The sequence below is a fragment of the Carex rostrata genome, chromosome 17 (genome assembly GCF_964058835.1).
Source record: "Carex rostrata chromosome 17, lpCarRost1.2, whole genome shotgun sequence".
NCBI classification, from domain to species: Eukaryota; Viridiplantae; Streptophyta; class Magnoliopsida; order Poales; family Cyperaceae; genus Carex; species Carex rostrata.
The window spans coordinates 2106736-2130060 of record NC_135934.1 but is presented as its reverse complement, the minus strand read 5'-3'; the positions used below and the strand labels follow the sequence as shown (position 1 = coordinate 2130060).

Here is a 23325-nt window from a genome sequence, read left to right as displayed (position 1 = left end):
TTCCGCAAATGTGCTTATAGGGCTAAATTAACAAGATTAAGATTAATTAATATTCGTACATATATTTAGATTCAAAAAGCTATTTAAATTTATTAATTTTAAAATATATTTGTATGAATCTCATTGCAAATTAGATGTTTAAGCTTAACTAGATGAAGCTTTGTCCAAAACCCAATCCCTTTTATAATCATTTTATTAATCACGCCACTTATTTCTTCCACACTTCAACGACTTCCGCCATTGCTTGGTATGAAGAACCACCTTCAAGCAATGCATGGACAGCTGCATTTTTAAGCTTGTCGACTCTCTTCCTTAGCACCTCCCTTTCTTCTCCTTCTATAACACACTTAACAACCCTTGCAATCTCATCCCTTGGTATCAATCCACTCTCTGATTCCTTCGGCCTTAAACACACCTTCGCACCATCTGTCAACAATGAGGCATTCAGTCTTTGCTCGGCATACATCGGAAGCGACACCATGGGTACGCCACTTGTAACGCTCTCAAGAACCGAGCTCCAACCACAGTGCGTCAGAAACAACCCGATGGATTTATGCTTTAGAATGGCCAATTGGGGTGCCCATGAAGTGACCACATGGCCGATTTCCTTTGTTCTCTCTTCGAAGCCCTCGGGAAGTGTATCTGAGCACCCTGTAATGACCCATACAAACCGATGGCCACTTAGTTCTAATCCTAAGGCTAATTCGCGAACTTGTTCTTTATTTAGGATACCCCAACTGCCGAGTGCTACGTAGACGACAGATTTATCAGGTTGCAAATCTAACCATGTTATACTCTCGTGTGTTCGGTCTGCTTCGGACTCTATAGGCCGGGTCAATGGCCCGACCGCATAGACCGGTGGCCTAACCTCGTCGGGTTCTCTTAAATCTTTCACCACCCCTGGTTCCAGCTCCTCATACGTATTGACCAAAATGCCCTTCATGTCAAACAACTGCATGCAGAGTTGTAGAAAACCATGGTACATTTCAGTAGTCCGGTCTTGTAGCGGTTCGACCAGATCGGGACCACTTATTGGGATGCATCCGGGCAATTTAACTGGTTCAGGCAGGTCTTTGAACTCGCCTTGGTACGACTTCACCAGTTCAGGTGCATGAAAATTTAATGCCAATGCCGTGCACGGTGATGGATAGAAGAGATAGCACGGCAACCCGAGTTTACCTGCCATTTCCTTAGCCGGGAAAGAAAAAAGATCAATGACCAAAGCCGAGAGACGCTTTGTGGATATAAGGCTTGTCAAATTTTCATACACATGAGGAAGGCTTGAGATAACCGTTAAAATTATTTTTGACATTGGGCTTGCTCCTTCTGGTATGGAATGCGGAGGCGGTGATGGTAAAGTGACGGCATCAACTCCGGCAGACAGTGAATCGAGTAGAGAGAGATAAGCAGGGTTTGATGGGTTTTCAGAGTTTATAAGAAGAGTAATGGCGACATTATACACTTTAGCTAACCGGCTTGCGAGTTGCGCAAAAGGGATCAGGTGGCTCATGCCCGGGCTGCACAAGAAGGCCAAGTGAGCAGTGCTACCTTGGATTTCCATTTTTGTTGGAGAGGTTTATTTTGAATTGATGGTGAGATGAAGAATTTTGTGTGTTTAAATAGAGGTTTTAGCAGGATTAAAATAGTATAGGCTTGGTTTTGAGATGTATTTGAGATTTCTGTGTGCTAATCCGGATTCCTTCCAGCTCTAAAATTGGAATAATTAAGCAAGTGGTGAATTGGAAAATAAGGTTTACTAAGACTTGAACAGGAGCAAGTGGTGAATTAAAATTATAAAATAAGGTTTTTTGTTTTTTCTCTGGTTTGTATAAACTGGATATATGCTAATATAACAAAGAATTGGATGAAGTAGTTTGTCAATTTAGGTTTAAATGGAGGTGATTGATCCACATGTCCATATTTATAATCCGTGAAAATAGGATCATGATATCCATCCACATTTTGTTGGGTAGAAAAAATAATTAAATCAAAAGTCAATGGTAGAAACGGTAAAATAAACATTTTTTTTTAAGGAAAATGACTGGCAGAGGCTGCCAGTTTGTTTATTGAAATAAAGTTACCCCAATGGGGTTACACCATAGCCTTTTAGGCCCAAGAAAAACTTAAAACAATACAGGATTGCAGTGTACAGATAAGAATGGACTATAAAATATTAAAAGGAGAAGAATGGACTATAAAATATAAATTGAGATATTTGTAAAACTAAAGAGGTCACAGTCATTGTGTGAAAACACACTTTAAATTTTAGTCGAAATTGGCGGCCCCAATTATACGAAACATCACTCAAGGCCTTTATGGACCGAATCTACCTATATTCCTCGAATTACCGGCATTATATTTTTTCTAGGGTGAATTTCACGTATACCCCTCAAAAACTTCAAAATTACATATTCCTCCTCTAAATTTTAAAATTACGTATTTCTCCCTCTAAACTTCAAAAACTCACATATTTGCCCATATTATTGTCTTTTGTATTAAAAGTCATTCTAATTTTATAAAATGTCCATTTTACCCTTTATTAAAAATATAAAATGTTCCATCAAACTCAAATTTGAATATGAAGAGTTCCTATACTGTCCGGTCCGTGCGCATAGCAATAAGATCTGTGTGTTCGCTTCAGATTCATGTTGATCTACGCGCACAGATCTTGAAGCAATTTTGATATGTGTGCATTGCATTAAGATCTGTGCACATTGCTTCAATATCTATGCGTATTTGTTTCAAGATTCGTGCTGACCTATCATACACATATCTTAAAGCAATTCGGACGGTAGAGGAACCTTTCATATTCAAATTGGAGTCAGATTGATGTTTTATGTTTTTTAATAAAAGGTACGTTAAAATAAGTATTGTATAAATTCAGAATGAGTTTTTAATACAAAAGACAAAAAAAATGGGTAAATATGTGAGTTTTTGAAGTTTAGAGGGAAAAATATATAATTTTAAAATTTAGAGGAAAAATATGTAATTTTGAAGTTTTTGAGGGGTATACGTGAAATTCCCCTTTTTTCTAAGGAGAAAATTGAAACCCTTATCTTCATGCACCATTCTTACCAGAGGAGAGCAGTGTCTTTATCTGCTTGTCAGGGCTGTGGCATTCTTGTTATTAAATGGCATAACTAACTCCACTATTGAAGAAGGCACCTCAGTATAGAGTGCAAACCTTCTACAGAGAGAGAGAGAGAGAGAAGAGTAAAAATGGAGAAAAGTTGTAGCACAGTTTGTGTAACAGGGGCTTCAGGGTTTATTGGTTCCATGCTGGTCAAGAGACTTCTTGAGAGAGGACATATTGTTCATGCAACTCTAAGGGACTTAGGTATCAATTTATCTCCTCTTTTCTCTTCAACTATATACAGAGAGAGAGAGTTGGACTACGGTGCATCGTGAAGTAAAACAAGTTTTTTACTTCACACTTATATTTTGTAATTTTAAACGATTTTAAAGTTCAAAACGTCGATCTGAAATGTTCATGTTGATATCCATATTAAAGTGTGCTTGGAGACCAAATTTTATATATTTTGAAAAAATTTTACTATTTTTTTTAGAATTTTTGAAAATCATTGTTTTTATGGTCCAATTTTTTTTAAAAAAAAAAGTTATTTTCAAAAATTCTAAAAAAATAGTAAAAAATTTCTAAAATTGTAAAATTTGGTCTCCAAGCACAATTTAATATGGAGATCAACTTGACAGGTTCAGATTAACGTTTTGAATTTTAAAATTAAAGATATAGACGTGAAGTAAAACACTCGCTTTACTTCATGAAGTACCGTAGCTCAACTCTCTCTCTCTCTCTATATATATATATCTATCTATCTATATATATAGAGAGAGAGAGAGAGATAGGCTAATGTGCTTTTGGTAGCATATGGGCCGAAATACACACGGTCCAAATTTGAAATTTCAAAATCCAAAAAGTCGATCTGAACCGTTCATCTTGTTCTCCATATTAATATGTGCTTGGAGACCAAATTTTATATTTTTCTAATTTTTTTTACTATTTATTAAGCCACTTTGAAAATTACTGATCCAACGGTGGTTTAACAAAATAGTAAAACCGTTGGATCAACGATTTTCAAAGTGGCTTAATAAATAATAAAAAAATTCAGAAAAATATAAAATTTGGTCTCCAAGCACATATTAATATGGAGAACAAGATGAACGGTTTAGATCGACTTTTTGAATTTTAAAATTTCAAATTTGGACCGTGTGTATTTTGGCCCATATGCTACCGAAAGCACATTAGCCTATCTATATATATATAGGGCACGGCTAAATTGCTGCCGGCAGCATTTCTGTCGGTGGTGCTGCCGCCGTTTTTTTTTATTTTCTGATGTCCAAACAACAAATCCAAACCGTTAGATGTTTAATCTATACTATAATCTACTTGGAGACCAAATTTTACATTTTTTGGATTTTTTTTTACTATTTATTAAGCTGGTTTGAAAACTGCTGATTTCAGTAAATTTCTGCAGCATTGAAATCAACAGTTTTCAAACCAGCTTAATAAATAGTAAAAAAATTTCAAAAAATGTAAAATTTGGTCTCCAAGTAGATTATAGTATAGATTAAACATCTAACGGTTTGGATTTGTTATTTGGACATCAGAAAATAAAAAAAACGGCGGCAGCAATTTAGCCCTGCCCTATATATATAGAGAGAGAGTAAGGCTTGGGTGTTATGGATAACATAGAGGGCTATGGTGCTACGGCTCAATATTCTAGTTTTCAAAATCCTAAAGGTCAATCCGAACCGTTCATCTTGTTCTCCATATTAATATGTGTTTGGAGACCAAATTTTACATTTTTTAGAAATTTTTTACTATTTTTTTAGATAGGTAGAAAATCAAATATCTGAATGGTGCAGAATTTTTTAGATCAAGTGATTTTCTACCTATCTAAAAAAATAGTAAAAAATTTCCAAAAAATATAAAATTTGGTCTCCGAACACATATTAATATGGAGAACAAGATGAACGGTTCGGATCGACCGTTAGGATTTTGAAAACTTGAATATTGAGCCGTAGCACCGTAGCCCTCTATGCTATCCATAGCACCCCAGCCTTACTCTATATATATATATATATATATAGAGATGGGCTATTGTGCATTGCAATGTATAGGTCATAGTGTGCATTGGACCATAAATCACCGATTCATAGTCCAAATGACCGATCCAAACCGTTCATCTTGTTCTCCATATTAATATGTGCTTGGAGACCAAATTTTACATTTTTTGGAATTTTTTTACTATTTATTAAGCCACTTTGAAAATCGCTGATCCAACGGTGGCTTCTGATTTTACTGTTCCAAACAGTCACCGTTGGATCAGCGATTTTCAAAGTGGCTTAATAAATAGTAAAAAAATTCCAAAAAATGTAAAATTTGGTCTCCAAGCACATATTAATATGGAGAACAAGATGAACGGTTTGGATCGGTCATTTGCACTTTGAATCGGTGATTTATGGTCCAATGCACACCATGACCTATGCATTGCAATGCACAATAGCCCATCTCTCTCTCTCTATATATATATATATATATATATATATATATATTTATCCATTCCATACCATCACTCCAGACTCAATGAGACAAATTTATAGATTTCTCTGTTAAGCCTACTATATAAGCATTGTTTACAAAAGTATAAGCTTCTAATTTGTACAGGAGATGATACAAAAACTGGGCTTTTAGAGAAGCTGCCTGGAGCAGATACAAGACTTGAGTTGTATGAAGCTGATATATACAATTCAAGTTCGTTTGAATCGGCAATCCAAGGGTGTGAATATGTGTTTCTTACTGCAACACCGATGCAACACACGGCCAATAGCACTCAGGTCTTTTAAGTTTCTTATGTACATTACTAACTTCTAATTAAGTTGATTACTAAATTTAAGGTTGCTAGTTTCAAAACAGACACGTTGGTTTTAGGATTGATTTTACTTAGAGCTCCAAGTGCATATCAAATCTATGTTGTTTTTAGCATTAATTGGAAATGAATGAATATAAATTGAGCTCTTAACTCTTTTTTTTCTCTGGTCTGTGTTTGTAAATTGAGAGGATACAAAGTAACAAAAACCTTCATTTTGTTGGTTCAGTTTTTCAATTGCAATAAACAAAACATATGACCCCTTTTGTTTTAAATGGTGGCCAGAGCAATTATGTGGTGGAGAATGGATACTAGAGAACCTCTTTCATGGTAATATATATAATCATTGGGTAGCTAGGAGAGCTGTATGAATGGGTTCAAATTAAACCATTTATAAGAACATGCATTCTGAAATTTCAAATGAACTTACCAGATAATTCCGAAACTTTAGGGGGAATTTCAAGTATATCCCTGAAAAACTTTAAAATTTAATAATATTCTTAAATATGCTACATAATTTAAAGGGTAAAATAGGTACTTTATAAATTTAAGGTGAGTTTTATAGAATAGGCAATAAATTGGATAAATTGTGAGTTTTGAAATTTAGTGAGGTAAATGTGATATTATGAACTTTAGAGGGAGAATACGTAATTTTTTTATGTTTTTGAGGGGTATACATGAAATTCCCCTGTAAAATTTATAAGTGGGATTAATTGATATAAGTATCTAACACAGTTCGTGTAGCTTCTCTACTGCATATATTCCAAAGTTTTCCAATTTAACTCCAAGGGGTTATGATTTTAAAAGTTTTTCATATGCTGAAAAAAAATTTAGATATGAAATACAAAACCTTCGTTATTTATAAAATATTGTCCATTTTTCTTTTCAGAAGGTTAATACATTAGTGTTTCAATCATGTCTCAATTATAATTTTGACCCATCCAAATCAAAATCAGTGGGTGCAGATTGAACCTTCATTGCTTAGAGATGGAAATATTTAAGCAAGTTTAAAACGTTCAGGAAGAACACTAATGGCCTTTTTATTTTTTCTTTAAATTGATCCTGTTATTATTTGTGAAAACTATAGCTGGGTCATAAGTGCAAACTAGAAAGAAATCAATTGCCCCATTCAAGATAGAAACTTAGTTGTTTAACAAATATTTGTCTGTTTGAAAAATATTACATTACCTTATGCTCTCCCAAATTTCCTTTCGGGTTTAAAATCTATTATTTCTCCTTGTACGTAAGAACGGAAATTCTCGTTAAAGCCTCGAAATTTACACGAGTTAGTGAATTATAGGTTATCGTCAAACTCTTCCAAAATCCCCAAACTATAGGTTATCGTTGGATTAGTGAATTAATCTTATAAATATTTCGTTTAATCACTAAAAATGAGTGTATGAAATTTTGAAGTCTTTTTGTATCTGTCTCTCTCTCTAATATAAGCCTCTCTTTTCAAAACCCCAAACGAATTGGTATCAGAGCTAGGACTGTTGTACCAAATAAATATTTTTTTTTCTATCCTTTATTCTTCAAGTATTTTTCTTTCTAAATTCTCTCAAAAACTCACATTATATTGCTGCAGTTCAAAGACACATCAGAGGCTGCAGTTGATGCAATCCAAACAATTCTTCGCCTATGCGAGAAATCTGGCACGGTAAAGCGCATAATCTACACTGGTTCCGTAACAGCTGCTTCGCCGCTGAAGGAAGACGGGACAGGATACGGAGGCTGTCTCGACGAGTCATGCTGGACTCCACTTAATATCTCTTTCCCTTACCCTGGCAATTTTGAAGCTGTACATGCTCTTATCATTATTATCATTATATGGACAACTCATTTTGAAATTGAAAATTGGTACATAACCATTAATCATATGCGGAACTGGTTCAATTACGGCCTTGTTGAGTTTTGTGTTGAACCGTGTATGGATCTGGATATACAACTTGGGTTAGGTCTGGTCTGAGTAATGCAAATTCCATTGCTAGACTAAGTCACTTCAGACAGTTAAACTTAAGCCTGCTTGTGCCGAATTTAGACTAAAATTCTGTCTTTAGTCCCAAAAGGCTTCGGTAAAGCATTGATCGGCTTGGAGGCTAATTATATCATCTTGTTGTTAGTTTTTTCATTTTTATTTATTTATTTTACAGTCTATATTGTTGTTAGCGAGTGTAGTTGACTAGACGAGTATGAGAACCACAGCTACAATTGTTTGAACTTTGAAGGCAATTTCACAAATAATTAATCCATACTTTTTTTTTTTTTGGTGGCATGTGTAGGCATATGCAAGCTCCAAGACTCTTTCAGAGAAGGCCTTACTAGACTACAACCACTGTGAAAAAAGCAATTCGTTCGAGGTTGTGAGTCTAAGCATCGGACTGGTTGGAGGAGACACGAATCTCTCATACGTACCAGGCAGTGTAGCAGTAATAGTTTCGCCACTAACCAGTGTAATGCTATACTTCTCTCAACTGAAATTTCTCCAGGAGTTGTTGGGTTCTGTACCACTGGTACATATAGAAGATCTCTGCAATGCTCTTATCTTTTGCATGGAAAAACCATCCATTGCCGGGCGATTCATATGTGCGGCTGTGCATCCATCAATAAAGGATTTTGTGGACTACTACAGAGATGTGTATCCTGATAGTGCTGTGATCAAAGAGTAAGTTGATCACTCTATTATTAGAAACAGTTTTATAATGGAACTTGACTTGCACTTCTGTATAATATTCACAGTGGCGGAGCAACATTATTTCAGGAGACGCACTTTTTCTACTTTTCTACCTCTTTTATCAAGGGAATATGTTTCTTTTGTCATTTCTTTTCAGAAATAATTACAAAAAAATTATTCTTTTGTTTAATATAAATATGTACAATTATGATCTGTTCAAAATAATTTCCTTGCTCTGCCCCTAAATATTTATAACATTATATCTGAAAGCAGTCTGAGTTCAGCCTTCATTAATAGCACAAGAATAAATATAAATGGTATAATTTTTTTTTTATAAAGAATGTTCCTGGAGCAATTTCAACAGTAGACCATCATCATTTTATTATTTTTTTTTACTATTTTTTGTGTCTCAATTTTTTTTTCACTTACAATTTCAGGGTGGAAGGAGATTTCCCAAGCGTAGAGGGAACATCTAGAAAATTAATGGATGTAGGATTCACGTATAAATACGGTGTAAAAGAAATATTTGAAGACAGTTACAAGTGTGCCAAGAAATTAGGACTGCTCAAATGAATTCATACTGTCCAAAATTATTTAATCTGTTTAATAGCAAGTTTAAACGCATTCTCTAAATGGTTGTTTTCTTTATTTTTCTTCCCCAATAATTGAATTTTATGAACCAATTTGACACTTATCCTTGAGTTAGTTTTTAGAAAATTGAGCTGCATCACTATGATAAAATTGTAAACAAAAGGCAAAGAGGAATTTAATTCTTCTTGGCATCTTATGCTGTTCTGGTATATTTCCTCTTTGTATCTTTTAGTTTTACCTTTTCTCTTTCTTTTTTTTAGGTTAGTTATAAAAAATGGACTTGCAATGGGTTAAATGACCCTCCTTCCTAGATCTAAACTCATTTATTCTCATGAAAATACGTAAAATACTCTTATCAACTAATCATACTTATCTACTCTAAAAAACTCTATTACCTCTTTCTCCATCTCTATCTACGACTGGATCTGTTTTCGTCTGATAGCCGCCACGCTCCGACAACCGAATTGTCACTGCCGCGCTCCGAACAAGATGGAGGTAAAGACTTTACACTTCGATCTCCGACGATACCGCGCTCTCAGCTCCGATTGGCTCCACTCCCTCATTCTCTTCTCTGCTTGAGGAGATAGAGACGAGAGAGAAGGATATCGCTATGCTGAAGAAGAAGAAGAAAATTAGAAGTGAGACGAGTAGAATAGAGAGAGGCGGAGGAAAAACGGAGCGACGACGGCTTGAGTTTCTCCTCCTTTTTCTTCTTTTCTTTTGTTGGAGGATCAATTGCCAAGTGAAGAACTGTCAGGCCTAAGGGATCACTAGAACTCTCTCCATTATAGAAAGAATAACAAAATAAAAGCAGCCAATTAAACATGGTCTACATACCATATGTTAATCTAAGCTCCAAAGAATAATATCTGTGTCAATGATTCAAACGCCTTGCATCATTCTTTCATTTATTTTAGGTTATAAACTAAAATTTATAATTTAGGTAACAAAATTAAACCATCAATGGCATTTCGGCTTTCCCCTAATGATGATAAAAAAGCATGAATAAAAAATGTGCAAAAATTAACCTCAATACTGAAATTTTACAGGTTCCTAACAGTAACCCCAACAAAGCAGAATGACATAATTTGCGCATTGAGAAGTGATACAGATGGCACATATGGTACTTTTTGTTATTTAAAATTTTTAAAGTTAAAAAAAAATAAGTGATACAGATGGCACAGATGGAGTAATTCAACTCTCCTTGTCTTATCTTTGGTTTGCTTTTTTCTTTTCTTTTTTTTCTTTCCTTTTTTTTGACAAACCAGTGTTTAAGGCTTTCTAGAGCACACAGTCAACACCCCCCTCCAAGGGAATTATAAATATTAAAAAACAAATGGTCGAAAGCATCATTTATCATCAGGTACATAACAGTATTGGAATCCATTACAAGGCTTGGTCTAACCAACAGAAGGTTCAATCAATTAGTGGGCCATCATAAGTAAATGAAAGGTTCAATCAATTAGTGGATTAATTAACTTTGTTATTGAAAGATTATGTGTCCCAATAATCCTATATTATATGAATTAATCTAAGCTTGGTGACCAACAGCTTATGTGTGTATGATGTGGATCCAATTAGAGGAACTTCCTGGTTACCTTTTATACCCTGGTTTGCCTTACCACTTTTGATTCTATTGTTGGATTCTTTGTATTTCCAATCTAGGAATTAACATGAACTAATGTTTATACATAAAAAAAAAAAGTTCTGTAAAATGGCATGAGGCACCAATTGTAATACTTGGGACCTGAGATAACCTTATTTTGTATGGAGCTAACCAAAAGGCAGAGAAGTTGAATTGTAGTGGTACATTACCATCTGAATGTAATAAAAAAATTAATAAATTGAAACAAAATGAAGATACTTTTACAATGAAGCCACACTTTACCTACTTTGTAATTTCGTATACCAAATTGTTATTCCCTACTACTAAGATAGCATCAAATACTTTTTGCCTAAATACACCATTTATTCTGGCTAACTATTGATCAACCAGATATACCTTTAGTGGGTTTTCATCAGGTTGTGTAGTGCATAATGAGAAGAACTTTTTCAAATTTAATAGTACCATAGCATTCTTTTGGTGGGGTTCAGAACAAATATGAACCAGGACCATGAATTTAGATCATGATTTCTCACTTATTTTCCCTCTTGTGATTTTCTCCATCACTGCCCACAAGCACCCATTTGCATACAAAGTGCTATCACATGTTTCCATGATATGAATGTTATTTAGACACAAAAACTATGCGTGGTTTTTGAATTTGATAGCTTGTAACCATTGAACCAGGTACAGTTTGACTATAAGAATCGGTATACTATACTCTGCTTTTATAAAAAAGACGTGATGCAAGGCAAACTGGTGAGATTTTTATATAACCCACCCATAGCGGTACCCCAACTACTCGTGGTGGCCATATCGGTTCAAATATCCAACTACTTGCTCAAAATCAGAACCAAATAAACAATGGATGCATATTTTCATCTGAGAGATTCCGACAAAAGATAAAAGTTACAACACATTTAACTTAAAATTGGATATATACACGTGTCCTTGTCTAGCAACGGATGTTCATTCGGTAATAACTTCTTTTCTTCTGGGATATAAATATTTTGTAAATCCAAGTCCAATGGTCCTTTTCGATACCTTATGTTACATGAAAGTTCATTGTTTGAGCAAACAATATGCTGCCTTTAGTAAAAGTGCACCTATTTACATTCTATAAAAATGTAAAACCTTTGCAAACAGCATGATATTTTAGATGTTGACATTTATATTCACCAAGGATATTCTTAAAGAAGACTATAAATAGCCCTTCAGTGCTAAACACAGAGCGACCATATAAAAAATCAGCTCTTGCTCTTCTTTCATTGAAAAAATAAGCAGTAGCCCTTTGCTCAAAAGAGACCAAACAATGAGTGACAAAATACGCTTTGTAGTGGGAATTATGGGTACTATTTTTAGTTCAATACAAAAGTATCTAGTCAATAGTTAGGATCGATGAAGTACCTGTTAGCAAAAAAATGTCTTGGCAATTTATTATCTGTTTTTACTTTCTAATAATTGCAGGGAATGCTGCTTCATTACTCCTCTATGCAGCACCGATGTAAGAAGCTACTAAGAATTTCCAACTTCTACCAAAGAAATTGTCAACCACACTTTTCTAACAACTCAAGAATAAATACATGTTCTACTGTGAACTCCTAATATAAACCTTTGATTGTATCTAGGTTAACTTTTACAAGGGTGATAAAGAAAGGGAATACAGAGGAATTCTCTAGCATACCTTACGTAATAGCTCTGTTTAACTGCCTTCTATATACTTGGTATGGGCTGCCAGTCGTAAGCAATCAATGGGAGAATGTACCAGTATTCACAATAAATGGTGTAGGAATTCTACTCGAGATATCATTTATTATCATATACTTATGGTATGCAGTACCATACCAGAAAGTAAGCTCTCTCATATTTTCTTTGGTTTTCTTTGTGTTTTTTGTGCTAATTATACATATGTTAGCTTAACAATAAAACTGTATCAGAAAATGACACTGTTAATGGCGGTACCAGTGGTGGTGCTATTTATCTTGACAGCGCTCATCTCGAGATTCATTCTTCATGATCATCCCCACCGCAAGGTGCTTGTGGGAAGTATCGGCTTAGTTGCCTCCATGTCGATGTATAGTTCCCCACTTGTCGCTGTGGTAGGCTCTTCTTTCATCTTGCAAATGGATACAAAGGGTCAAAGTTTGTACAATCACAAAACTACCCTTATCAGCCATTAATTTGATCTCTTTATATTTTTCACCAAGAATTATACTATAATTTAACTTTTTCTATTATCAAATTGCAGAGGCAAGTAATAAGGTCAAAAAGTGTGGAGTACATGCCTTTCTATTTATCCTTCTTCTCCTTTGCAGCTAGCACTCTTTGGTTGTTTTACGGTCTCTTAGGACACGATATATTCCTTGCGGTATTGTAATCTCAACCTATAACACTACACTTTCTTAGGAAAAAGCAGGATCTAGGTCAGGAAGATACCTCATTTTTTGGTACAGGATGTCAATATATAATGAAACAAGAAGAATAAATCCACGAAAGCAATAAAAGGACAATTACAAGTCCAATATAAGCAAAAACAACTAAGCCCCAGACTCCAATCCAGCCTTGTTTCCTCAAAAACTGACAGCACCTAATAGTTTTTTTGTTTTTTTGTTTTTTGGTACAGGCACCTAATTTCATAGGTAGTCCAATGGGTATCCTTCAATTGGTGCTATATTTTATATATAGAAATGGCTCCAAGTCACAAGAGCCCCTCAAAATGGATTTGGAGAAAAATGGTGTAAAGTCTCACCAAGTCACAGACCAAAAACTTGGACTTTAACATTAGAGTGCATGTATTTAATGAGACATGAGATGAACTATACAGAGGTGTCTCTGAAACAGTAAGCCTAGGGAATTACCATTGCTATGGGAAACTATTATTGTGGCTAGGCAGTTTGGTGTTTTATGCAAAGTTCCAATTTGATGAGGATCCTCTGCCTTTTGACTTACTCTGATTTTCCTATGCTGTGACAACTGGAAAATTGAAACACGTTTGATGGTTCCACAAGGCTATGTTCAGTAGAGAGATAAAGTGAAGGGATAAGGGGATTACTCCCTTTACCGCATGGTAAAAAGAACTATCCTTTTATCCCTATCCACTTTATTCTTCTACCAATATGACCCAAGAAAAATAATAGATGAAGTAGTCCGACGGTCTGACTATCTTACAGGCAATCTATGAACATATTAAATTTATACTCATATACTCAATTCACATGCTCAATCACTGCATTGTTACATAAGTTCTCAAGATATAGCAAGAATTTTGATGAGACAAGATATAGGAAAGTAAATGCTAATATTAGCTCTACTCAAAATATAGGCAAACTATTTAGGCTCTTGCCCTGAAATATCATTACATAGGTAAATTCAACATTACTCATTAACAAGTTTCATAAACAAAATAAAACTATCCTACAAGTTAAATAAAGGATGCTTCAACTATACAACGGACCTGCATAGAATAGATTGTTTTCAGGAAAAGTAAATACAATCAACTTTCTTTGATTGATTTCAACACAAAATCAGCAATTGCCTTGACTGCAGCCTTTTCGGCCTGGTCTTGGGTCATCCCCAAAGATTCCAGAAACTTCTTGCCAATCTTGAAGGAGTGGTCCCCACCTTCAATAACATGCAGCTCATTCTTGCAGTTCATTTTCTTTTGTGTGGTTTCCAGTTTATCCAGTGGACACAATCCATCTTTGCTTCCCTTAGAAAATATGTAGCGTGTTTTTGTTAACCTTTAGGGAGCTTTTTATAAGAATTAAATCTCAGTTAAATCCATTACCTGTACAAACAATGTTGGGACCTTCAGCTGCACTAGAGTCTCATCCCGCATTGCCCCATTCATTCCCTAGATTATAGTCCAAAGGTGAATATAAAATCAAAGGAGTCATTTTAGAATTTGACAGGGGCACAAAGGAATAATAGACAGCACCTTTAGTGGATAGCCCAAGCACACAATAGCAGAGACATTGATCTCATCTGACCCAGCAACCATGCAGCTAACTCTGGCCATATGTAAATTACTAAATTAACTTGTACGGTACATATATTGCAACTAGATAATATCAATAAAAATAATGAAATTGACTACCTTGAGCCCATTGATTTCCCCATGAGAACTAGAGGATGCCCTGGATGCTTGGCAATAACATCTCTTACAATGCTTAAATGGTGCTCTACTAATTTCTCTGCTTTTGGAGGTGCTTTGCGTTTTCCTCCAGATATATCTATCGTGAAAATTTAATAACAACAATGAACCTATGATAAGAAATCAAAGTTTTTTTTTTTTTTTTGGTGAAAAGGCACGTAGGCAAAATCAAAGTTATCATATGGTAAATTAAGTAAACTAAATGCAAGTGCAACTCACATGGATAGTCGAAAGTAACTACTTCAACAGCTTCTAATGCTTCCTCTATCATTTCCTTCCATCTGCCAAATTCAATCCTTGCGCTTTAGAAATTTTTTTTTTTTCTAAAAGAGACATTATATGCTCATTTGCATTAACAAAAGGAGAGTTCAATTACATCATCACAAAAAAAAAAAAAACTAGCTAAATGTAACCCTTGACCTAGTCATCACCTAACACTACATCAGTTAAGCCTATACAGAGGCACCTTGCGCTTCGTACTTTCATGAATTGCTGGTCTTTGAGCGAATTGGATTCACTTCTAAAGTCTGACAAAGCAAATATACTAAACCAACCACAAGCCAATCAATGAACCAAAAAGAATACTACCTCAAACTTACCTAACCATCCAATCGGAGGTGGAGGGAGCGCCGGCGCCATGAGCAAGAACAACAAGCGGCGCCTTGTTCCCTTTCTCGTTGGTATTTTCTCTCTCTTTCTCTTTCTCTTTCCCTTTCTCATCCACTGGAGGAGTAGAAAGAGGAGGCGGTGCCTCATCGCCGGAGTCGCTCTTACGGCGGCGCTTCGACGGAGGTGGCTTCGGAGCCATTGGATCAGATCAAGCGGATACTCAGACCGTCTGCTTGTGGGGCCAGGCCAACTGATCACAAGTTTGTCTAAAAGGTTACGAAAATAAAATACTCTAGATCGGTTGCTAAAATGTTACACGGTGTGCTGATCAACTGACATCATAACATGAATTCACAGGAAACATGAGTTCTGTTGCTCCGACTCGCCACGCAGAAATGCTCAAGTAAGAGAATTCAGATAATCAGGTTAATAAGTGTGTGTCATTTGTGCTTTTGGCCTTCCGCACTAGCGCGGGAACGGATACCGCTGTCGCTCTTTCCCGCCAATTTTCTGGGATTTTGCTCCGAGGACACGCGTCGGCCCAGCGCTACATAGGCAAAGGGAATTTGTTCTTTTATTTCACTTTGAAATAAATAAAAAAAATTGAAAATTGCCAGAAATTTATTTGGGCCGTAGGAGTGTCAATGGCAGCTAATAAAGCTAACATAAAAAAAAAAAAACCTAATAAACCCAGAAATCAGTTGTTAAATGTTAATTTTTTTTTTTCATGCAGCTATATTCTTAACTTGCCCTAAATAGAAAACAATTCCTAAAGCTAATAAAGTGTTGAATGTCAATGTCCACACTACGAGACTAGTGAAAAAAGAAATTAAATAACAACTAATTAAACTGTTGCTCGCTTGTATCAGATAATTATCCACACCATTAACAAAATTTTGACGTCGGCTAACTTCATCAGTCTTCTTTTCCGCTTGTATGAACTTCGGTTTAATTTTATTTTCACAAATAAAACCATTTTTTTATCTTAGTTGCAAAGGTAATATCCTCCGTGTAAGAGGCCGCAGGTTCAAAATTCAGATGAAAGAATTCATTGTGGGTATTAAATAGTTGTGTTACTTGACCTAATTTATAGAAAAAAAAAAGTTTTGTCAAAAAAAATGGTAACATTAGAGAACAAATGATATCAAACAAAATTTAGTGATCTTCTTTATTAAAAAGTTAAACTTTGAAAGTTATTTGGAATAATGACTCTAGGAAGAATGTATTGTTAAATCTTAATCAAAAAGTATGTAACAAGAAAGAAGAAAATATTTTCCGAGTCTAATGGATATCATAGATGTCAACAGCTTCATTAGCTTTTCTGATGCCCCAAGTGTGTTCACAGTCAAATATTTTTATTTGTTTGTACTTTTTATTTTATTTTTACATTTTTAGCTAAAAACATCAATAATTTAAAGTTGCCTTTTGGATTTAATATCTAAAATAGTTTTGCAAACAAATATGACAACTTTTGATATTGGAACGTTTTCTTTTAGATTTTTTTTATGAAAGAAGAAAATTCAAACCTCACTTTTTGTTTTAAAAAATAGGCAATCACCTCCTAAAATTTTATTAACGGAAGAGGAGGGATACAATTTACAAGAATGATAAAAAAAAAGAGAATAAAATTCAAAACGAAGGTGCTTAGTTTTTCGACAATGATGGAATTGCAAATGTGCCATTTGGATCTTTTTTGTAAGATGAAATTTAGATTTGGGGCTGTGGGGAATTTTGTTTCAAGCCGAAACATCAGCTAAAATTAAGTTCTTAGGTTTTGGGCTATGCGTGTATTCGAACATATTTAAAAAAATAAAATGAAAGTCGAGTCTCTTCCTTTAAATTTCAATATTTATAAAGAATTTTATACGAAAGGTATTGTCATTTGTTATTAAACCCAAGACTAGTTCTATGTTCTCTTGTGTTGAACTAAGTATGGACTCTGAAAAGAAATGAAAATCAGCAGATATATTAGCTGCTGTATCAAGAATTATTAGACCATACAGGAGGTAAGTTTGCCCAATTCCGTGTCAGCCATGGCTTGGATCATTTGGTTCCAAATATAATACCAGTTTTTAATTATCATTATGGGAAAAGCATGTGATTATTCGACTGGTACCATACCAAGTACCAACTCTCTTTTGAGTAATAGATTGATAACAACACCTACGGGTTTTCATCAAAAATATTATATATATATATATATATATAGAGTTAGGCTGGAGTGCTATGGATAGCATAGTGGCCTCTATGCTACGGCTTAATATTCGAGTTTTCAAAATCCAAACGGTCGATCCGAACCGTTCATCTTATTCTCCATATTAATATCTGCTTGGAGACCAAATTTTACATTTTTCTGATTTTGTTTACTATTTATTAAGTATTTTACAAAATTGTTGATCCAACGGTGGCTGCACAAAACAGTAAAACCGTTGGATTAGCGATTTTCAAAGTGGCTTAATAAATAGTAAAAAAATTCAGAAAATTATAAAATTTGGTCTCCAAGCAGATATTAATATGGAGAATAAGATGAACGGTTCGGATCGACCGTTTGGATTTTGAAAACTCGAATATTGAGCCGTAGCATAGAGGCCACTATGCTATCCATAGCACCCCAGCCTAACTCTATATATATATATTGATTATAACATTATTCGACCGGCCCAAGCTGTTTTGTTTTTTATTGGATGTATCTCTAGATAATAAAAGCCTTATGCCTTTTCTTTGAATTAATTTATCAAGCTTAAATCACCAGTTTGATACACAGAGAACCAACATTAGCTCGCTCGCTTAAATTTCAAACCTAGTCGACTATATTCTACACGGTTTAATACGTGATGACTAACACAACGCCTCCCCCCCACCCAACAAGAACAAATATCACAAAAAGTGTGCTTTAACTCCCTCTAATTGATCTGAGCACGAACTGTGCAATGGCATGAACAGCAGCTTTCTCAGCCTGGTCCTGGGTCATTCCAGAAGCTTCCTGGGACTTCTTTCCTATCTGAAACGAGTGGTCCCCACCATCAATGATGTACACCTCATTTTTACAGTTCATTTGACGGCGCGTGAATTCCAGCTTATCCAGTGGACACTGGCAGTCATTACTTCCCTACACAATATGTGTTAGGTTAATGGCTTAATGTAACAAGAGCATAACTGGCAGTGGTACAACTCAGTGTTGTAAATAACGGTATGCACTGGTATGCACTAGTCAGACGAACAGGGTACCGCCAAGCAATTAATCGAGAACAATCAGTCGATTAGTCGGGAAAACCCGTGACAGTTTGGTCACTGCCAACGATTAATCGGCCTATATGGACGTTTTTTACAACACTGGTACAACTAACAGTGAAGTTCTACCAAAGTTCATTTTCTTTTCAAGGTGGGGATTGTTCCATGCCCAATTAGGGTTTAAAGTCATGGATGTTTGGATTCTGTATCAGGAACTGCAAGCATCAATTGTAGATTACCTGTACCAACAATGTTGGGGCTTGTAGCTTCAACAGAGCCTCATCCCTTAAGACTCCATTCATACCCTGTGAAAAGAATCAGACAGCAATGAAACTTCATTTTAAAAATCACTTTTTTCCATTTAACTACAAGACAAGCATGGGGACTTGTTGACATAAATATAAATTTTACAAGCCCAAAACATACGAGTGTTAAAAGACAAAAAAAAGAAAGAAAGCAAAAAAAAGGTAATGGATTCACTAGAACATAAAATAGGCACTAATTGGAAGTACCTTTAGTGGATAACCCAAGCACACAATTGATGCAACATTAATACCATCTGCCCCAGCTATCATACAGCTAACTCTGGAAAAAAAATATATATTAACAGTATGAAAAAAGAAAACAAAAACAACTCATAGCTAATAAAAGATAAAAAAAGTAAAAAACACAAAAACCTGATTTACACAAACAATTTAAGAAAGTTACCTTGAGCCCAAAGACTTCCCCATTAGAACAAGGGGATGACCGGGATGTTTTGCCAAAGCATCCTTCACAATTTTCAAGTGATGGTCCACAAGTTTCTCTGCCTTGGGAGGGGCTTTTCGTTTTGCCAAAATATCTACCAAGCATTTTTTTAATTTTAGGGCTCCCATCAATTAAAGTATGTAGCTAATATATTACTGCAGGTAAGAGAAGGTAAAGGCAAGGATTAATCTATCCACTGTCTGGAAAGTTTTAATTATTGCTAATTTCTTGTGCTTCTACCCAAATTGGGCCTGCAGTAACAAGAGGTATAGGACTGATACGTTGAGCTAGTATATATACCAATGCTCACAAAGATAGTACCAATAATCCTTCCTGAGCACAATGACAATAGTTCTCTTGCGCATTTGACAAAGAGTTGACTTACAAGGATAGTCAAAAGTAACTACTTCAGTGGCATTTAGTGCTTCTCCTATTAACTCTTTCCATCTGCAAAAATTTGGGCAATAATGCAGTATTTAGAGATTTAATTCTAATGTTCCTTTTTCATCTCGACACTAACAACAAACTATGATATACATATATTTGAAAGAGTAGCATATCGACATGTAGTCTTATAACTTTTTACTATGCTGAAATTTGTGTAAATTAATGCTAATTAAGACTTAATCATCCATTTAAGAAACATTTAAACTGAAAAGGCATTTTAAACAACTAAAAGTCAGAAGAGCCGAAAAGGTGTTATCTATACATGCATATCGTCTGGAGGAGCAGGATTATAATTTCTTGGCACCTGACAGCATTTTTCAGATTGGCTTTCCTCATTAAATCGTTCTAAACTTACCAAATACAAATCTCTTAAATCTCCATTACATTGTTGGAGATGCTTATATACACGAGTTGCTCTTGATTGCTCTACACTTCCATGTCACATTTCATTAATTAGCTAAAGAGAAAATGAAAACAATAAGTCAGACGAAGAAAAAGGCAGTTACTTTATCATCCATCGTGAGGTGGAGGGGGCCCCACCTCCATGTGCAAACACAACTAAAGGAGACTCTTTTGTGTTATGAGAAGCACCCTTGAATTCCGTCTCACGGTCTTGCATCCCAGGCCAGCTCGAGGACAGAAATGCAGGGCCCCGCAACTCCCGTATAGGCCTGACATCAAGTGGTCTTGTTCCAAGCCCTTGTAATTGTTCGGCTGCATTGCTCACTTGCAGACTGAACAGGTCTCAAAAAGCATTCAATCAGTGAGTGAACAACAAAGTACTGTTTCCATTTAAACAGCAAACTCACAACAACAATGTAGCTTGCTTTGTGTTATATTCATTTCTTTTGTTGTTTGATTGCTGCATTGCAACTTAATAGTACTTAAAATCAAAACTACACCAAAACCACACCATTTAACTAAATGTACAAAAAGGAGCCATATATTTTTAAATAAATTATAACACTCAAGTAAGAATATATTGTTTTAGTCCTTCATAATATCATTCAGAAAAAAGAACAAAATACCCATCCAAGCATCCTCCGCCAGCTCCAGCATTATTCAGATAATCACCTTACATTAGTATATTTAACCAATCTGAAAATACAGTTTTTTTTTTTTGATCACTGCCCGTAGGCTATCTGAAAAATACAGTTGTATAAATGTCTCTGACTGTAAATTTCAACTCAAATCCAGTAACACGAAATCAAATTGAAGCTACAATCGGCGTCAATTATCGCTTAACAAAAAGAGTATTCAAACCCTAATTTAAATTAAAAAAAAAACCCCATAAAATCACACACACATGCCAGAGCAAGCTATCTTGTGAAACGATATAATCAACCTAAACAACCTACTTTCTCAAAATCAGAACTAAAAAGATTCTAACCTGGCAACAGATCCAGTGGTCGAGGCTGCACCACCATCACTACCAGTACTTCCCCCTTGAGAAAAGATCACCACAGGCCACTCCCTCGTCGGAGGGTAATAACCCTCGGCGGTGGTTGCCGCCTCGGGGTCATCGCTCCGACGGCGCTTAGACGGTGGCGGATCGGGAGCCATAGCACTGGAAAAGAGTGGATCAGGTTGAGTGAATGTATATCTCCTACTATCGCAGGAACTGCGCTCATCGACCCAACCGCGGTGCATTCTGTTGGAGCCTTGTCGGTCTATGCACCGCCATTTCGGATCTTGTGGGAATGTAGATCTAGGAAAGAGAGGTTTTGGTTTATTGCTCCAAGTCCAAATTCTTTTAGAAGGTCACAAAAAGGCTTCTTAGGTCGTTAGTGGGCTTGGGCCACGGGAATGGGCTCTACAGCATTGGTTACAGAAATCAGATACAGAAAGCCCAACCTGATAAACTTATGACCGACTTCTAAAATCTGGACTTTTGTGGAAATTTCAAAATTGTCAAAAAAATTCTTTTCAAAGTCTAACTTCATAATATTTTACAAACAGTTAATATTATTTAAAGTGCACCGTAAAATATTTTGATCATAGCATATATTTCGAACCTTGTGCAGTCGTGCAGATTAAAAATTTATACTTGTAGGATGATAATTTCAAAGCTTTTGTTTCTGGAGCCGAATTTTTCATACAAATTTCGTCTATACTTGTAACAATTTTAATTCGTTGTTTAAAATCAATTTAATGAGCAAAATATATGCTAGTCTCACTGTTCATAGGTTGGGTCCGAATGTAGGTTTTTAATTATTCAATTCACGCTCGTATTTTGGTCTTCATAGAAACCTCAATCCGCACTCGCTCTTTACGACCAATCACATTCCACTTCTTCCAATCCAACGGTTCAAAACTAACGCCACAACCTTCCCACGGATCGACTCTAAATCCAACGACTCAAGCTCTCTTCTCATCTCTTATAAGATTTAGAAACCTCTCCCTCTTCTCATCCCATTACAATCCCCATTCGAAATTTGAAATTTCAAATAATACCAACAATGTCAGGCCGTGGAAAGGGAGGCAAGGGTTTGGGCAAAGGCGGTGCTAAGCGACACAGGAAGGTGCTGAGAGACAACATCCAGGGTATCACCAAGCCAGCGATCAGGCGATTGGCGCGTCGTGGTGGCGTCAAGCGCATCAGTGGGTTGATCTACGAAGAGACACGTGGCGTGCTCAAGATCTTCTTGGAGAACGTGATCCGTGATGCTGTGACCTACACTGAGCATGCCAGGAGGAAGACTGTGACAGCCATGGATGTTGTGTATGCTCTAAAACGCCAGGGGAGGACCCTCTATGGATTTGGTGGTTAGATCTAGGGTTAGGGTTTGTGAAACTTGGTGGTATGTGTGTTTATAGAGATAGGTGGGTGTCGTAGTTTAGCTTAACTAGGATTATTTTGTCTGAATAGATGTTTGGGTTTTGCGTGATATCTTCTTTGTGTTTTGGATTCAAATGAAATATCTTTGATTCTGGTTTTTGTTTTCTTTCTTTCTTGTTGTTCATATCTAATTAATGGTTGTTTTGACTAATATTTATGTTAATCTGATTGAAAAACAGCAATTAAAAATTAGCAATTGGGGAAGCAGTGCACTAATTCTTGGTGTTAATTAGTGCAATTTGTAGGATTTTAGCAATGGCTTTGATACACTAAATTGATGCATCTATTCCTTTTATTTTGTTTTAGAAGGTATTATGAATGTCGTGTGTGATATATAGAAATAGAAGTCATAATCAGCAGTTCATTTTTGTCAATTTATTTTTATTGAGTATTATCAAAATTACAATTTGAATTAAATCTGTTGCGATTCAAAGGAATTGTAGGATTCTGTTATTCCAAATCTAACTTATTTGTTTTGAGATTTGTGCATTATTGAAATTTATTCATTCCAAAAAATAAAAAAATTGAATTTGAAATAACAGAAAT

General features: G+C 35.5%; 5 protein-coding genes and 1 pseudogene across 7 annotated transcripts; 3 read left to right on the top strand and 3 right to left on the bottom strand.

Annotated features, from left to right (window-relative positions):
* Positions 1-208: 208 nt before the first annotated feature.
* Positions 209-1561, bottom strand: LOC144568660 (hydroquinone glucosyltransferase pseudogene; annotated as a pseudogene).
* Positions 1562-3098: 1537 nt separating this feature from the next.
* On the top strand, positions 3099-9341 carry LOC144568200 (NADPH HC-toxin reductase 1-like). The gene is made up of 5 exons (XM_078318472.1): positions 3099-3337; positions 5687-5856; positions 7474-7686; positions 8168-8550; positions 8997-9341. The coding sequence occupies exons 1-5, from the start codon at positions 3220-3222 to the stop codon at positions 9130-9132; spliced, it is 1020 nt and encodes a 339-aa protein (XP_078174598.1). The 5' UTR covers positions 3099-3219; the 3' UTR covers positions 9133-9341.
* A 2545-nt stretch (positions 9342-11886) lies between these two features.
* Positions 11887-13699, top strand: SWEET3 (Nodulin MtN3 family protein). 2 transcript variants are annotated; one of them, XM_078319096.1, is made up of 6 exons: positions 11887-12102; positions 12221-12257; positions 12382-12604; positions 12691-12852; positions 13002-13121; positions 13377-13699. In XM_078319096.1, the coding sequence occupies exons 1-6, from the start codon at positions 12066-12068 to the stop codon at positions 13530-13532; spliced, it is 735 nt and encodes a 244-aa protein (XP_078175222.1). In that variant the 5' UTR covers positions 11887-12065; the 3' UTR covers positions 13533-13699. The 2 variants fall into 2 exon arrangements, with proteins under 2 accessions (XP_078175222.1, XP_078175221.1); XM_078319095.1 differs by having other exon boundaries at positions 11887-12257.
* A 335-nt stretch (positions 13700-14034) lies between these two features.
* On the bottom strand, positions 14035-15796 carry LOC144568724 (uncharacterized). Of its 2 annotated transcripts, none has more exons than XM_078319093.1 (6): positions 15506-15796; positions 15126-15187; positions 14850-14985; positions 14691-14763; positions 14541-14606; positions 14035-14462 (listed from the first exon to the last, which is right to left on the bottom strand). In XM_078319093.1, exons 1-6 carry the CDS (start codon positions 15712-15714, stop codon positions 14247-14249), a joined length of 762 nt encoding a protein of 253 aa, XP_078175219.1. In that variant the 5' UTR covers positions 15715-15796; the 3' UTR covers positions 14035-14246. The 2 variants fall into 2 exon arrangements, with proteins under 2 accessions (XP_078175219.1, XP_078175220.1); XM_078319094.1 differs by having other exon boundaries at positions 14691-14757.
* Positions 15797-18302: 2506 nt separating this feature from the next.
* LOC144568199 (uncharacterized) lies at positions 18303-21648 on the bottom strand. The gene is made up of 7 exons (XM_078318471.1): positions 21331-21648; positions 20447-20674; positions 19879-19940; positions 19455-19587; positions 19259-19331; positions 18986-19051; positions 18303-18624 (listed from the first exon to the last, which is right to left on the bottom strand). Exons 1-7 carry the CDS (start codon positions 21588-21590, stop codon positions 18409-18411), a joined length of 1038 nt encoding a protein of 345 aa, XP_078174597.1. The 5' UTR covers positions 21591-21648; the 3' UTR covers positions 18303-18408.
* A 707-nt stretch (positions 21649-22355) lies between these two features.
* On the top strand, positions 22356-22883 carry LOC144568197 (histone H4). The gene has a single exon (XM_078318470.1). It carries the CDS (start codon positions 22400-22402, stop codon positions 22709-22711), a length of 312 nt encoding a protein of 103 aa, XP_078174596.1. The 5' UTR covers positions 22356-22399; the 3' UTR covers positions 22712-22883.
* Positions 22884-23325: the final 442 nt, after the last annotated feature.

Bases quoted from the DNA above. Each gene is read 5' to 3' on its own strand.
- LOC144568724 (XM_078319093.1), bottom strand. From the start codon at position 15,714: ATGGCTCCGAAGCCACCTCCGTCGAAGCGCCGCCGTAAGAGCGACTCC. The intron at 14,986-15,125 runs GTGAGTTGCACT...TTTTCACGATAG, and splicing joins AGTTACTTTCGACTATCCAT to ATATATCTGGAGGAAAACGC. The intron at 14,764-14,849 runs GTAGTCAATTTC...ACATATGGCCAG, and splicing joins GGGAAATCAATGGGCTCAAG to AGTTAGCTGCATGGTTGCTG.
- LOC144568199 (XM_078318471.1), bottom strand. From the start codon at position 21,590: ATGCACCGCGGTTGGGTCGATGAGCGCAGTTCCTGCGATAGTAGGAGA. The intron at 20,675-21,330 runs GTTAGAATCTTT...AGACCTGTTCAG, and splicing joins ACCACTGGATCTGTTGCCAG to TCTGCAAGTGAGCAATGCAG. The intron at 19,588-19,878 runs GTAAGTCAACTC...AATGCTTGGTAG, and splicing joins AGTTACTTTTGACTATCCTT to ATATTTTGGCAAAACGAAAA.
- SWEET3 (XM_078319095.1), top strand. From the start codon at position 12,175: ATGTCTTGGCAATTTATTATCTGTTTTTACTTTCTAATAATTGCAGGG. The intron at 12,853-13,001 runs GTAGGCTCTTCT...ATCAAATTGCAG, and splicing joins GTTCCCCACTTGTCGCTGTG to AGGCAAGTAATAAGGTCAAA. The intron at 13,122-13,376 runs GTATTGTAATCT...TTTTTGGTACAG, and splicing joins GACACGATATATTCCTTGCG to GCACCTAATTTCATAGGTAG.
- LOC144568197 (XM_078318470.1), top strand. From the start codon at position 22,400: ATGTCAGGCCGTGGAAAGGGAGGCAAGGGTTTGGGCAAAGGCGGTGCT.
- LOC144568200 (XM_078318472.1), top strand. From the start codon at position 3,220: ATGGAGAAAAGTTGTAGCACAGTTTGTGTAACAGGGGCTTCAGGGTTT. The intron at 3,338-5,686 runs GTATCAATTTAT...TAATTTGTACAG, and splicing joins TGCAACTCTAAGGGACTTAG to GAGATGATACAAAAACTGGG. The intron at 5,857-7,473 runs GTCTTTTAAGTT...ATATTGCTGCAG, and splicing joins ACACGGCCAATAGCACTCAG to TTCAAAGACACATCAGAGGC.